This window comes from Phalacrocorax aristotelis, chromosome 1 (genome assembly GCF_949628215.1).
Source record: "Phalacrocorax aristotelis chromosome 1, bGulAri2.1, whole genome shotgun sequence".
Lineage (NCBI taxonomy): Eukaryota > Metazoa > Chordata > Aves > Suliformes > Phalacrocoracidae > Phalacrocorax > Phalacrocorax aristotelis.
The window spans coordinates 2,867,526-2,881,821 of NC_134276.1; the positions used below are offsets into that span (position 1 = coordinate 2,867,526).

Here is a 14,296-nt window from a genome sequence, read left to right on the forward strand (position 1 = left end):
ATGAATCGTTCCACCTGGACCCCAATTTGCTCTCCAGATGGCTTGGCCCTCTTAAGCTGCCCTGGCGTGATATATTTTCCCTGAGCTGTGATGGGTTTTCCCTGGGCCCTGGCTCCTCCCTGGCTGGCTGTTATTGACAGCTGCATGGCTAATGCCCTGTAGCTCTCCTGCATGTCATTCAGGAGAAACAAAAGCAGATTTCTCCCCCCCCCTCTCTCTGGCAGTGAGGATAAAGGGGATGCTTTTGTGCTTCCCCAAGCATTGCTGGAGAAGGGCTGAGCGTGCTTCGCAGAGGGGACCTGTCTCCGTGCAGACCCCCGACGTGTATGGGAGCTCTCTGAGAGGGAAGTTGAGTCTTCACTAGGTCCCACCTGGAGAACACAACCTGTGGGCCAGGTAACATTGGACTTCTTGAATTAGTAGCTGGGGAGGCTTGATTTAAAAAAAACCTAGCATTTTCTGCTGTGTGGTACTTGGATAGAGAGGGTGACCTGGGCAGCAGCGTGCATGGGTGAGGGCAACAGGGCAAACCCACTCCCTTTGGCGTCGGCATCATTTGTTTAATGGGTAGACAGGAGGGATGTGAGCTGGGGGAAGGCATTTGGATTAACTGGGGGTGTGTGTCTCTTTGTAAGGAGGTCAGCCCGAGCTGTTTCTTCCCAGCACTGAGCCATGCAGAGCTGTGTGTGACCCTGATGGCTCAGAAACCTGTGCAGATTCGGAGAGATGTGGGGATATAGATGTGTTTGTCTTGGCTGGAGCCGCGTGTGTCAGCAAAACGTGGAGTCCGCCGTGCTCTTTGCAAAGGCTTCTCTAGGGAGCTGCCTTTGTTGTACCTTCTTTAAATCACTTCGAACTGAATAACAGCGGTTCCTTCCTGTACACAGCCCTGAGCACCTGTCAGTGGCATTCGGAGTGTTTAGAGCCTTCACCCACTCCCACGGGATTTCTGAGATGTTTAGTTAGGGCTTGTCATGCTGCTGTCATGTTCTTTAGGTCTCTGCAGCTCCCCTCATGGCACAGGCAGAGGTGTTTTCCCCATTGCTGGGCGATTCTGGAGGCACAAAGGATCCGGTGACAATTTCTTGGGGTGGTGGGGTGACGATCCTCAGGACTGGATCTGGCTGTCCTACACACAGCTACCCTGGTGCAGGTGCAGCCAGGAGGCATCCTCTGGAGCACAGGAGAATCTGAGCATCTCTGGGGTCTGTGGTCAGACACGATGCCTGTCCGGGAGGTGCAGGTGTAGGAAAAGAGACGAAGAACATTCTAGTCCTAAGACAGGAATTTTGACACATGAGAAATTCAATGCAATTGTCCTCAAGGTGTGTGCTACCTGCCTTCCTGCAGGGAATTGTGTGGACACCATAAAGCCACCGATGGCTGGTAACTTGCCACCCCAGTGGGGACTTGTGCTCCTGCCAGAGGCTCATGGTGAGATGTTCCAGAGCTGCTCTTAGGGTGCCCCTAAGAGAAGAACCTGAGCCACCCCTAAATGGGCTCTTTGCTGTTACAGAGCCTCAGAAAAGCAATCTAAAACCTGCATGGCCATGGTAGAAGCTGTGATCAGGGGTGCTCTGCTGATGGCCCTTACTGGCAGCCCCACTCAAGGAGCGGTACTGACTCTGCCATGCTTCTAAAACACAGGGGTGGCATTGCTGTGCCCCTTTTATTTAACGTCCAGCTGGTGAGAGCAGTCGGTAAAGTGCTGGGAGGTTCAGTCTTGTGCTCACTCTTCCCCCCAGCATCTGGGTCTGCGCAACAGTGACGGGCCAGGGCAGGTTTTTGGGGAGAAGTGGGGGAAATGGGGCAGAGCAAAGCTGTCAGTGGGTCTAGGACGGTGGAGGCAGAGGGTGAGGGATCTCTGATTCTCTCACTGTTGTCAGAGATAGTTGATTCTTGTTGCTATTCCAATGCCACGATGCTCCCCTGCTTTTCAGACCCCTCCTCTGCAGGCAGAGCGGGTTTACTCTTTATAGGTGATCTGGCTGCCTCCCCTCTACTTGAGCAGGGATCACCCCTTTGGATTTGCAGTTACTTGCAGCCTCCTGGCTGAGCACGTGGGTGCTTGGGGTGGGTCCTGCTGCTCACGCTGTTAGTGTGAATGGTGAACTGTTAGAGTGCGAAGGAGAGAAGACTGCTGTGCTTCATTGCAATCACTTTATGAAGTCCTTTATGAAAGGCTGGAGGTATTTAAAAGAAGGGTAGACGTGGTGCTTGAGGATGCGGTTGAGTGGTGGACTTGGCAGTGATAGGTTAGCGGTGGGACTCGATGATCTTAAGGGTCTTTTCCAACCTTTTCTATGATTCTATGTTTCTAAAATCATCTGGAGAACAAATCTAGCAGAAAGGTATGTCAGATATAGACATCTCCCCTGCTTTGGGGCAGGTTGTGTCATAGCTACCTTTGGCAAATCTCAGACTCACATCCTTATCTCTGCTTTTTTTTTTTTCCCTGGAATCAGACATCTGGGGAAACAGGGTGGATAGAAAAAGTCACAACGCTGCATTGCTCCAGGCTGGGCTGTACCGTGGAGCGCTTGCATTTGGCAGGATGAGGAAAGCAGTTCGTAAGAGCTGCAAGATGTCAGAAAGAAAGGAAAGGAAAGGGTGTCGAGGTGTTAGCACAGCATAGGCTGGGCCAGGCACCTGCCTTAGAAGAAACATCGCCTAAAGGCAGAAGTTTATCTACTGAGATGGGGTTGGACTGGAAATATCCCAGTGCGCTGTGGTTTGGAGGAAGTGTGGGTTACTGAGGAGGAGCCGTGTGCGCGGGGGAAGGGGCAGAGCCTGGCTGGAAGCTGTACTTCCTCATGGCACTGAGGAAGATGCAGAAACCGTGATGGTGTGGGACGCTACAGTCAGGTGTTTGAATAGTGTACTGTTCTCTTGTCTCCTTCACTGCTTCCCCATCAGGATGCATCGGATGATGAAAGAAGAATCCAGCTTCAGGGCAAGCAGCCTGGAAAACGTGACACGGGACCCGAGCAAAGAAAAGCTGCACATGAAGCTCTGCAGTGGGTCCTGCCACGCTGAGCAAATCCTTCAGACGCTGAACTCCTACCGGCAGAGCGGCATCTTCACAGACGTGGTGCTATTAATTGATGGACAAGAGTTCCCCTGTCACCGTGCCACTTTGTCAGCCAACAGCACGTATTTCCGGGCCATGTTTGGTGGCAATCTTAAGGAAGGTCACCAGGATATCATTAATATCCAGAAGATTTCTGCTTCCACCATGTCTCTCCTTCTTGACTATATGTATGGGGGGAACATCATCATTCAGGAGGACAATGTTGAAGGCATCTTGGAACTGTCTGACTTGCTGCAGATCTCCAAGCTCAGAGATGCTTGCGTCACCTTCCTTGAAGACCAGCTTCACCCATGCAATTGTTTGGGCATCATGAAGTTTGCAGATTCGTTCTCCATCGCGTCCCTGACAGAAAAGAGCAAGAGGTTCATGCTGGAGTGTTTTGTGGAGGTGTCGTGTCATGAAGAGTTCCTGGAGATGGGTGTGAAGGAGCTGGTTGAATATCTGTCCGATGAGCAACTGGTGGTCCCCAAGGAGGAAGTGGTCTTTGAAGCAGTCATGCGCTGGGTACGGCATGACGTACCTGCCAGGAAGGGAGCCTTGAAGGAGCTCCTTGAGCATGTGCGTCTGCCCCTGCTCGACCCCACCTACTTCCTGGAGAAGGTGGAAATGGATGAACTCATCCAGGACTCAAAGGAGTGCATTCCTCTACTGCATGAGGCCCGCAAGTACTACATCCTCGGGAACGAGGTCAGCTCTTTGCGATCAAGGCCCAGAAGGTAAAACCCAGCACCTTCTTCCCTAGACCTACGTGGCCTAAGTTGATGGATCTTAAAGTTTTGGTGTTCTTGGGTAGTTTTTTCTCTTCCCCCCACAGTTGCTCCACTTTTGGCATCCCTGTTTCCAAAATGGAGATGTTGGAAATATTTGCCTGGCTTAAAGGATTCCTGTGAGATTTATACTAATGCATGTACCACTGTTTGGGGGGGGGGGGGGGAAGAAGACTACGGGCAGGAGTGGGTGTTTGTAGCTCTTTATTTCTATCTGCTTTTGCCAATGGATACAGCACTGGGCTGAGACCTGTTTTCCATTCCCAGCTCTGCCACTGGTCTCCTCTCATTTCACCTGTTTTTGGTCTCTCTCTCTCTGCCTCCAAGCTGTCTGTTAGCAGGAAGGCCTGGACCAGCCTCGGTCCTCCTGGCCATCAGCGTGGTGCCTAGCTCAAGGGCATTGCCGCAGGGTCAGGAATTAATGTCCAGTGAAAGAAAGCAGCTACTGTCCAGGCGGCTACCTCAGCATCCCCCCTTTTTTTTTCTTTCTTTTCTTTCCGTTGATTTATTGATGAACAGCAAGAAGATAAAGATATGCTGGCCCAGGCAGCTGCCAGTGTAAAGTGGAGGAGGCAAAGAAAAAGTGATTTCTAGGGTTGGGTGTGTGTGGAAATCTGCACCTTTTTGTCACTGTGAAATTTGGATTTGGCCAGCCACGATTTCAGGCTCTGCTGTTTCTTCGTGGTGCCACAGGTCCCTTAAGGTGTGCTTGGTAAGAGTGCTGATGGACACCTCTGCTCCAGGGTGGGTTGCCATATGAGATAGAGTTGGTTTGCAAGGCTCCCCATCCTTTTCCAGAGGACACCCATGACCATGGGGCTGCAGGGCCAGGTCCTTGCGCTCTCCTGCTCTTCAGCCCAAGAGGTGCAGGTTTCTTTGCCGCTCAGTGGGGCATCCTGGGCAGAAGGACAGAGGTTGCCCAAGTGCATCTCAGAAGTCCCTGCCTGGCATTTAGGGCATGTTTCTGTCAGGTGGAAGAGGGGGTTTGGCACATCTTCTCTGTGCTGAGTACCACAACAGGCTGTTATATCCAGAACTGCTCAACAACAGGGTCCGTGGTGACCTCCTCAAGGATGCAAACTGCTAAAATTCACTGGGGGTAAATCCTACCCCCCAGCATCTACATTTTACCTCCCTCCTTTTACAGCTTTGGACTTGAGTTGTCTCAGCCTGCAGAAACCATGGCAGATCTGGGGCTTGGACAAAGTCTTTCAAATCCTCTTTCACCTTTTTCTCCCCTCACGCAGAGCTGTTCCTCTCTTGCCACCTACTAGCTGGCAGGATTTTCCTTCCCCTGCTGCCTGCCTCGTCTGCTTGCTGCTGTTAGGGCTGGAGAGAGAAAGAGATTTCCTGGAAACACCTCTCTCTCCAGGCAGAGAGCTTGTTTCAGGCCGGCTGCCAGGAACAGCTTTCCATGCTCGTGGCTGTGCCTTGAGGATTAGCCTTGGTTGGGCTGGAAGGGGGAGGGTGAGTGGCAGGAGGCAATCTCACGAAGGACTTTTAAAGGTCATTCCCATTTTTTTCCCTATGCAGTTTGGACCCCTTCCCACCCAGTCTGGGAGGTACCTTTGATTTGAATGCGCAGACAAAAGGGAAGGTGCAGGGGTGAAATTAATTGCCCAGAAAAATCAGTAGCTGATGCAGGAGGGGACCTGCTCTATCCATTGGACTGTGCTGCCAATGCCCTAGATAGGATGGGAGGCATGACGGAAAGGAGTAGCCTGGCCTGGGGACTTACCCATGCCTTTCATGGTCCAGGTTCATGGAACTGGCAGAAGTCATCATCGTCATTGGGGGCTGTGATAAGAAAGGCCTTCTGAAGCTGCCCTTCACAGACCTCTACCACCCGAAGAGCAGGCAGTGGACAGCCCTCTCCAGCGTGCCTGGCTACACCAAGTCAGAGTTTGCTGCCTGCACGCTGAAGAATGATGTGTACATATCAGGTGAGATACCCTGGACCAGATGGTCCCTTCCTCATTGCAAAGAACAGAATGATCTGTGCTTGGACAGCCACTCCTTGGGTCTAATCACGAGGGCTCATCCACATGCATTCCAGCTTTGGAGCAAAGTCACTTCTTGGTGAAGTTTATCCTTAGGTAGTCTGGATTTTGCTGTCCCAAGGAACAAGTTCACATTTGAGGGGGAGGATGGCAGCATTAAAAAACTTTTCCCTCCTGTTGGGCATCTGTCCAAAGTGTTCAGCTGTGGAATGAGCTGGTTTTGTTGCCTGCTGTCAGACAGGGTTTCCTAAAACATCGGAGCCTCCTGCCTGTCCCTCACTTAAAATATAATGCTTATCAGATTAGTTCTATATAACGGATGGAGCAGTGTAACAAGTGCCTTGAATTGCAGAGGGTATCTCCCTTGGGAAGCTGAGTCTACATGGCCATAACCCAATAACCGTGTGCTGGCGTAAGTCGTTCCATTACATGGAGGAACTACGTGATATTGTGGTGTAGTGAGGTGATGGGGCTGTCCTTGGGATCGCACCAGCCCTCCATCCCTCTGTTTTTCAGGAGGACACATCAGCAGCAATGATGTTTGGGTGCTGAGCTCCCAGCTGAACGTCTGGATCAAGGTTGCTTGTCTGCAGAAAGGCCGATGGAGGCACAAAATGGCAACACTTCAGGGCAAGGTAAGCAATGGCCCAGATTTTGGAAGAAGCCACGTGAAGAACTGCCCCCCACTTCTCCTGCTGCCCAGTGCAATGAGAAACTGTCAGTGTGTGTTTGTCTTCTGGGTCATTTAGAGATGGTTTTTGATGGGAGAAAAACTATGACATAACCAAGATGTCATTGTTTCTGTTGGGTGTGTGTTGTGACCTGAAGTAGCCACAAATGAAGTTGTAGGAATAAGGTCTACCATGGGATGGTGCAAGACTTCTGCAGGCAGCTGTGATAAGTCTTGGGGTGAAAGCTATACAGTGTGGGGTGTTTCATAGAATCATAGAATGGTTTGGGTTGGAAAGGACTTTTAAAGGTCATCTAGTCCAACCCCAGTGTTTTACTGTGGCTTAATGTCTGTCTTTCTGGCCAAGTCCTAGCCTCCCCTCATGTATGACGTGACAGCATAGCCTGTAAGGTGAGTCCAGGAGTTTCTAATATGTTCGCTTTGATCCTTTTGTGGCAGATCTACGCTGTGGGTGGCTTTGATGGTTTTTACCGCCTCTCCAGTGTGGAGTGCTATGACACCTTCTCCAACAGCTGGTCAACTTTGGCCCCGCTGCCTCAAGCCGTGAGCTCGGCAGCTGTGGTCTCCTGCCTGAACAAGCTCTACGTGCTGGGTGGTGCTGTGGATGACACCGCTAACACTGACAAGGTATCGCTGGGGCATCAAGAATGGGCAGAGACCTAAAAAAGAAGGTTTCCATGGAATGTGAAAGGAAATGAGGTTGTCCTTATGCTACGAGGGTGCCTTTTTTTTTTTTTTTGAAGAGTAGTGAAGGCTCCCTTATAGTAAGTCATACATTTAAATGGAAGCCAATGAGATTTAGGGACCAGAGAGGGAAGGTGTCAGGAGTTGGCAGTATATTAGGCACGGTTTCAGTAGAGCCTGTTCTGCTCTGGAGCCTGGTCAGCCCTGAGCACAGGAATAAACCTCTGGCACTGTGGGCATCCGCTTCAGATAAGTAGCAATGGTCGTAACTGCCCGGAGGAGATGGCTGCAAGCCAGAGATGATGCTTCTGGTCTCCTGAGCTGCAGGAAGAGCCATCAGGGCTTCTCAGCTCCATCTCTGAACACTTAAGCATGCACTGTCTGGATAGATAGCCACCCTGGGGGCTTGTAGTTTTTCTGGGAGACTTGAATGTAAAAGGGAATGCTAGAACCCCTCATCTCTTTGTGCACTGCACTGCTCTGGGTGTTGAAGCTCCTGTCCATGTTTCTGTCCCCAGGCGCTTATAATTGCTAGTGAATAGCAGCTTCATCCAAGCAGAGAGATGTGGTAAACTCTTGTTCCCATAGCTGCATTTCTCCTCCCAGGTCCAGTGTTATGATCCAGAGGACAACAAGTGGACGCTGTTGTCTCCCACCCCTTTTTACCAGAGGTGCATCAGTGCCGTCTGCTTGGACAACATCATTTATGTTGTAGGTGGGCTTCTCAGTAAAATCTTCAGCTACGATCCAAAAAAAGACAGCTGGCAAGAAGTGGCCACCCTCCCTGGGCCTCTGGTAAGGAAGAAGCTTAGGAAAGAAGCTCTGATCCTTCCCTATCTCTAGAATAGGAGCCAGCTGTGCTTTGCTGAGATTGAAGGCAAGCAAAATACGTCGTGGGTTTGGCTCTAAGCATTATGAACATGACCTCTGCAGAGCAACTCAACCGTATGTACTCGCCATCAGTGTCCATACTGCTTAGAGGATGCCTCTCCCACAGCAAACCCAAGATTTTTGCTGAGGCTGGGTCTACACTAGCTATTAATGACAGAGGAGTGGATCTGTAGGGCGAAACTCTTGGTGTTGAGGACCTGTCCTCCACACTATGTGAGGGTTATACTGGCTCTAGTCTGGTCTGTGGACATAGACCGGTGGTGGTTCTGTATCTTGGTTTAGAGTCATCACGCTTTTGCACTCCAAAGCCATGCTGCAACATGAGCTGTGGCACAGTGAAGAGGAAGGATGGGATGATGGGACACATCTCGTCCCCATGCGAATTAAAATGCCCGCATCAGTGCATACTTATAAGTGTCTTTCACAGGGAGGTTCTGTCTGGGTCTCTAGTCTCTTGGTGTGCTTGTGAGTCTGGGGGACTGTCAGAAACAGCAACGGTCCCGTTACTGGGTTGAGGTATTTCAAGCCCTGCATCGCAGCCGGGCGAGGGGGGGGATTGTCCCGCTCTGCCCCGCGCTGGGGCAGCCTCACCCCGAGTGCTGTGGGCAGCGTTGGGCGCCGCAGGACATGAAGGGTATAAAGCTACTGGAGAGTGTCCCGAGGAGGCCACGGAGCTGGGGAAGGGTTTAGAGGGGAAACCGTACGAGGAGCGGCTGGAGTCCCTGGGTTTGTTCAGCTGGAGCAGAGGAGGCCGAGGGCAGCCCCATGGCGCTCTGCAGCTCCCTCCCGAGGGCAGGAGGAGGGGCAGGGCTGGTCTCTGCTCTCTGGTGACCAACGCCAGGGCCCGAGGGAACGGCAGGGAGATGTGCCAGGGGAGGGTTAGGCTGGGCATTAGGAGAAGGCTCTTCCCCCAGAGGGTGGTGGAGCCCTGGAACAGGCTCCCCAGGGAGGCATCAGGGCACCAGCCTGGCGATATTCCAGAAGCGCTTGGCCAAGGCCCTCAGAGACCTGGTGTGAATTTGGGGTGTCCTGTGCAGGGACGGGAGCTGGGCTCGATGGTCCTTGTGGGTCCCTCCCAGCTCAGGACATTCTGTGATTCTTAGTGCCTAAACTGTTCCTGAAACAGCAAGGCTGCAGCACCCCAAGAGCCAGACATCACTTATCTTCCCTACTTTCACTCCCTTCTGCTGGGCAAGTGAGAGTTGAGCCATTGCAATGACTCACCCCCCTTGCTCAGCCCCGAACCTAAAGCTGGGGGCTTGTTCCTTAGCTCTTGGGCTTTCCTTCTGCTTTCCAGGAGAGTTGTGGCCTGACGGTTTGTGGAGGGAAGATTTACATTCTGGGTGGCCGAGATGAGAATGGAGAAGGCACGGACAAAGCGTTCACTTTCGACCCAGTGACAGGGAGCGTGGAGCAGCAGCCGCCGCTGCAGCGCTGTACCAGTTATCACGGCTGCGTGACCATCCTGCAGCGCATGAACAGATGACCACAGGGCTCCAACTGCGTCCACCTCCCACCCAGAGCCTCCCCTTGAGACAGTGGATACCCAGCATGTGAACAGACACCTCACCTTTGTGTGGGGAAGGGCGATAAAAGCCACTGATGAAGACGTGCCCCAGCCAGCCCCTGAGCAGCCTCTGTGTTGTTTTTCCTGGCCTCATGATGCCAATGGCTTTGACGCTGATGTAGGTCAGAGGATGAAAGGGTGCTGGGCTGTGTGAAGCTGCATCTCAGACATCGCCACAGTAGGATTCAAGTATCCTTACAGCCTCTGGAGCTATTGAATTTGACATTTACTTAGGTTTTCCTGGCTGTAGATTAATGTTTTCTGTTATGCCGGCAACAGAGGCTTGCTGTCCTAAAAGGACATGTATTTGCTGCTTTCTGGTGCCCAAGACTGTTGCAGTAACAATCACAGTTACAGGATCCAAATCTTTAGCTAAAACTGTCCCATATTTGTGCATTTAGCTCTGTAGAATCCTGTGTCAAACCACGGTGGTGACCTAAATGGCCATTAATGCCCATGAACAGCTAGTCTCATTACAGTGCAGAGCTGAGACTGAGACTGCAAAGCTGATATCCCAGGAAAATTTCTCCACTAAATCCCCCAAAGCCTGATTAAATACTCCAAGCTCTGACTCCATTCTGCATATACCGTTATGAGAGTCTGTTCCCCTAAAGCGCAGAGTCCTGGCTCTTTTTGTGCACGTTTTGTGGTTGGACTGCTGTCTCACTGTGTCTTTGTCGTTCAGAGGACAAGTGGATCGTGTAGCCAAGAGTTCCTTCTTCAGAGAGCCGAGGCAGGGGAATAGTAACGTGTAGGAATTAAGCATGAAGACCCGAAGCATGGTAGCCACAGAATCACATCTAGCACATCTTGGCTCTGGAGTATGCTAGCAAGTATTAAAATAAACTCAATATTTAACAGATTTTATACAGAGTCCCTGGGAGCCTGAATGTGCAGCTCATTTGGAGGGCAAGTGTTTGATTACGCTGACTGTGTTGCTCCAAGCCGGTTGGTCTCAGGTCTAGGAATGATCCTGAGCACGTTTGATTTGGTAGCGTTGCCACAGCTTTTGGTGTCAGTGTCTCTAGTTTCATGTCATTCAGTTAGGGACTTAGATGCTGCCAAATGTAGAGTGGGGTCTCTTAAAAACTCCCATTACTTGTACATTGCAGAGTGCACCCCTCTACAGCAGGCTGCTGGCTGGCTGCTGTTTTCTCTGCACCTTCCTTTCCTCACCTCAATGATGGCTTCTTCCTGAAGTAGAGGAAATGACTACATCCACCACCCCAGATACTCCCCTTTTTAGGGCTTTTTAATCATCTTAAAGCTCTTGTGGTTGCCTGCTTCCCCCACACAGCTGGTTTTTATCCGGTTCTCTTTAGTACGTCCGTGAACTCTGAGTTCACCTCTTCTTTGTGATGACACCAGGCTTACCTGTAAAACATGGCAAAAAAACCCAAAGCCCTGCTGAAGAGCCAAGATTGGCTGTAACTGGGGCACTCTGATCTCTTCTCTTTAGGAAATGCGTGCTCTTCCATCGCCCAAGCGGTGAGCAAGATGTTTCATTGCATGAATCATACCCGATGCTCCTCATAGTCACGTTTGGAAGGTCTCAGGGCTTATCACAGCCATTTTGTTCATCAAGGTGTGCTATTCAGATGTTCTCAGTCTCAAAAGTCATCTTAAACCCCGTGCATGTGGGTTGGCCGTTTTAATCTGATCATAAGTGGTACAGTGTGTCTTTTAAGCATAAAGGAGATTCAATGCTGGTATAGGTTATTCCCATGAGGATAGAAAAGGAAAGTCATGCTGGTAAAAGGCAATTTTATTCACAGTCAAATTGCATTCACAGTTGGGTTGCTCAGGAATGAAGATTTCAGGAGAAACTGGCACCTTTCCTTCACTTCAAGTGGCACAAAAGAAAGCCTAAGCGCATCAACCCATGCCGTGATAGCCGTCAGGGCCAGAGAGACCTTTATCCTCTTATAGCCTGATTTCCTGAGGACCACAAACCATGGCCCATCTTTCCTCCCCAGTTTTGCTTCTCTTACTATTCTTCTGTGCCTTAAGCAATTCACCGCTTTGGTATGCACACCCCTTCAAAGTGAACCCAGTATCTCCACCTCACCCCATGATCCATATGTCCAATATGGTCTGCTCTTTGGAAAACACTGCTGGTGTTCCAAGAGAACAAGGGCACCCAGAGCTTGCAAGGGCATGCATTGGGCAACCGAGGATGGTGAGCATCACGAGGAATCAGGCCTTATGAAAGGCGTGGTCCTTGTGCTATATTTCTGCCTTGGCTAATGTATATAGAATAGGGCTGTAAGCACAGACGTAGCTTGCTTGGCTGCTGGCAGACCTTTGTGCTGCTCTTCTTGAAAAGGGCAGAGTGATTTGGACACAGCAACAGCCTTGACAATAAAGAGGAAGTTTTCCAGTTGCACTTACAACTCTTACCACAGTCTTTCCTGACTTTCCTAATGCTTCCTGGGAGTCTCTTGCGGTACTGCACACCTTATTCCTGTAGAAATAAGCACACTCAAAAGGGCAGAAGGTGTTCTCATCAGGTTTCCCATGTGCTTTTGACACGTGTGGTATGTTGCAATAGGTGGTGGAAGTTATGGCATAGGTACTAAAACATTTGCCTCTTGGTCCTGACATTCATTGTTCCACTGAAACGTGTTTATATTTCGTAACGGCCATGGGCACGCAGGGGAGGGTTGGAGAAAGAATATAACTTGGGGTTTTTTAGATATAAATATTCACCCTGACTCCGAAGTGCTTTTGCTGCAGGAATTTCATTTGTGCATGTTCCTTCATGGCGTTCCAAAAATACATTGTTGATGGAGCTTCAGAGGAGCTTTGGGTGCACCATCCTTGGGGTGTCCCAGCCTCTCTCTGGGATACCGGAATCCTGAGTCTAAGCAAGCAGGAAGTCAAAGGTATTGCTTTTTGCCTGCAGGGAATTATATCTTTAACTGTTATATGGGGTCATGGCCAAGTCAGTGTAGAGAAGGTGCCTGGATCATTCAAGCTCAGCTGAAGGATGGGGAAACCTACTCATATTTTGGCACGATGGAAAGAATATTTCCAGAGAAAATGAAAAAGTATTTGCTTGGCTGATTCTTGCTCCTCTTTGCTGTGGCAGAAGAACAGAAAACATGAAATTGGCTGCGACTACAAACTTCTTCAGTCTCTGAGAAGGCTTTTCTCAGAGACCACAAGTAAAGCACCTCCTTGCTGTGTTTACAGTGATACAGAGACTTGCTGTGGGGCTTTGTATAGCAAAAGATGTAGAAGAAAGTCGCGATCACCTGCAAAGCATGTGCGGTAGTTTCAGCTTTATGTATTTAAGCTTTTAAAAACAAAATAAATCACTTTTTTTTTTTTTTCACTCCAAAACAGTGACTGTTAATCACATCCAAGCAGTACTTAAACCATCCCTTCCCCCCCACCCCATCCTTTTGGTTTTCCTGCTGCCTGTCTCAGCAGTTGTGTTATTTTGGGTATGTTTGTATTTTGGATGGGAGCCAGAGGGAAGAAAAAGCTTTTTGTGAAAAAATCACATGGATGGTGTAGACAGCAAGGCCTTCAGGGACTCATAACGTTTGTCCATGACACACAAAGTAGAAGAATTATAAATAACCTGGAAGACAGGGCTGCTGTGGAAAGCAAGCTGGACTCCTCGGTAGCCTTTCCTTCCTAGTAAAAAAAAAGTAAAATGCCTTTTTCATGAAGGCAAATGAGATGTGATGCAACTGGGCGAGAAACAAATGCTGCCCAGAGCTAGAGAAGGGTCCTGTGGAGCAGCATTGAGAGAGATTTGGTGTCTGTAGTGGAGAAGCAGCTGGAACGGTTTCCAGTGTGACACTGTTAGCAGCGACGTGACTCTGGGCTGTGTGAGCAGAGGGATGACGTGGGGATGCACTGGGTCCTTGCTATTGTAGCAGAGGAGAAGGGACTGTGGGAGCAGATCCCCTTGGCTGAGCATGTGAAAATCCTAAGGAGCAGAGTAGAGCCATCAAAATTATTCAGGGGTGGGATAAGGATTACAGGGTGCTCAGTTGGTGATATTTAGCAGAAAGAAGGCACGGACGCTTTTGATACAAAGTCTTGATGACCAAAGTGCCTGCAGGGACACTGCTGGGTCCTTCGGTTCCCCAGCAAGCAAAACCCACTGGTGGCAAGATCAAGCCATGTAAATCTAAATGAAGATTTATATACCTGAGCTGAGGTTCATAAGCTTCAGCTTTCACCCATAAGTGCATCAGTTGTACTCGTCAAAGACAGAAACTGGAGCCTCCTCCAAAGTCACTAGGGAAAAGGGGCCCCTCTAAAGAGTGAGTCAAACCCCTCACCTTAGATGTGTCTCTTGGAGCAAGATGAGTAGCCTGCTGGAGCTGCCTCTCACTCTTGGTGGACTTGAGAGAGACCTTCATGACTACTTTGAAGTAGCTACCTAACTTTTAGGTGGAAAAGGCTTCCTTTAGGAGGAAGCTTCTCTCCTACCCTGCAAGTTCTTTACACCAAGACTAGACGTATTTTTGAAAGATATGTTTTAGTTCTACCCAAATCATGATGCTCTCAGGAACTGTGATAAATGGAGGAGTAATTATAGCACTTGTCTCAGAAAGTTTGAGCCTGCTGTTGCATGGAGCGAAA

At 49.9% G+C, this 14,296-nt stretch overlaps 1 protein-coding gene across 1 annotated transcript; it reads left to right on the plus strand.

Annotated features, from left to right (window-relative positions):
- The first annotated feature begins 230 nt into the window (after positions 1-230).
- KLHL35 (kelch like family member 35) lies at positions 231-13,086 on the plus strand. The gene is made up of 7 exons (XM_075112338.1): positions 231-396; positions 2,917-3,807; positions 5,617-5,801; positions 6,375-6,493; positions 6,988-7,176; positions 7,840-8,028; positions 9,422-13,086. The coding sequence occupies exons 2-7, from the start codon at positions 2,918-2,920 to the stop codon at positions 9,608-9,610; spliced, it is 1,761 nt and encodes a 586-aa protein (XP_074968439.1). The 5' UTR covers positions 231-396; position 2,917; the 3' UTR covers positions 9,611-13,086.
- The last annotated feature ends 1,210 nt before the right edge of the window (positions 13,087-14,296 follow it).

Coding starts and splice junctions, on each gene's coding strand:
- KLHL35 (XM_075112338.1), top strand. CDS start 2,918: ATGCATCGGATGATGAAAGAAGAATCCAGCTTCAGGGCAAGCAGCCTG. Junction 7,177..7,839: donor ACACCGCTAACACTGACAAG/GTATCGCTGGGG, acceptor TTCTCCTCCCAG/GTCCAGTGTTATGATCCAGA. Junction 8,029..9,421: donor CCACCCTCCCTGGGCCTCTG/GTAAGGAAGAAG, acceptor TCTGCTTTCCAG/GAGAGTTGTGGCCTGACGGT.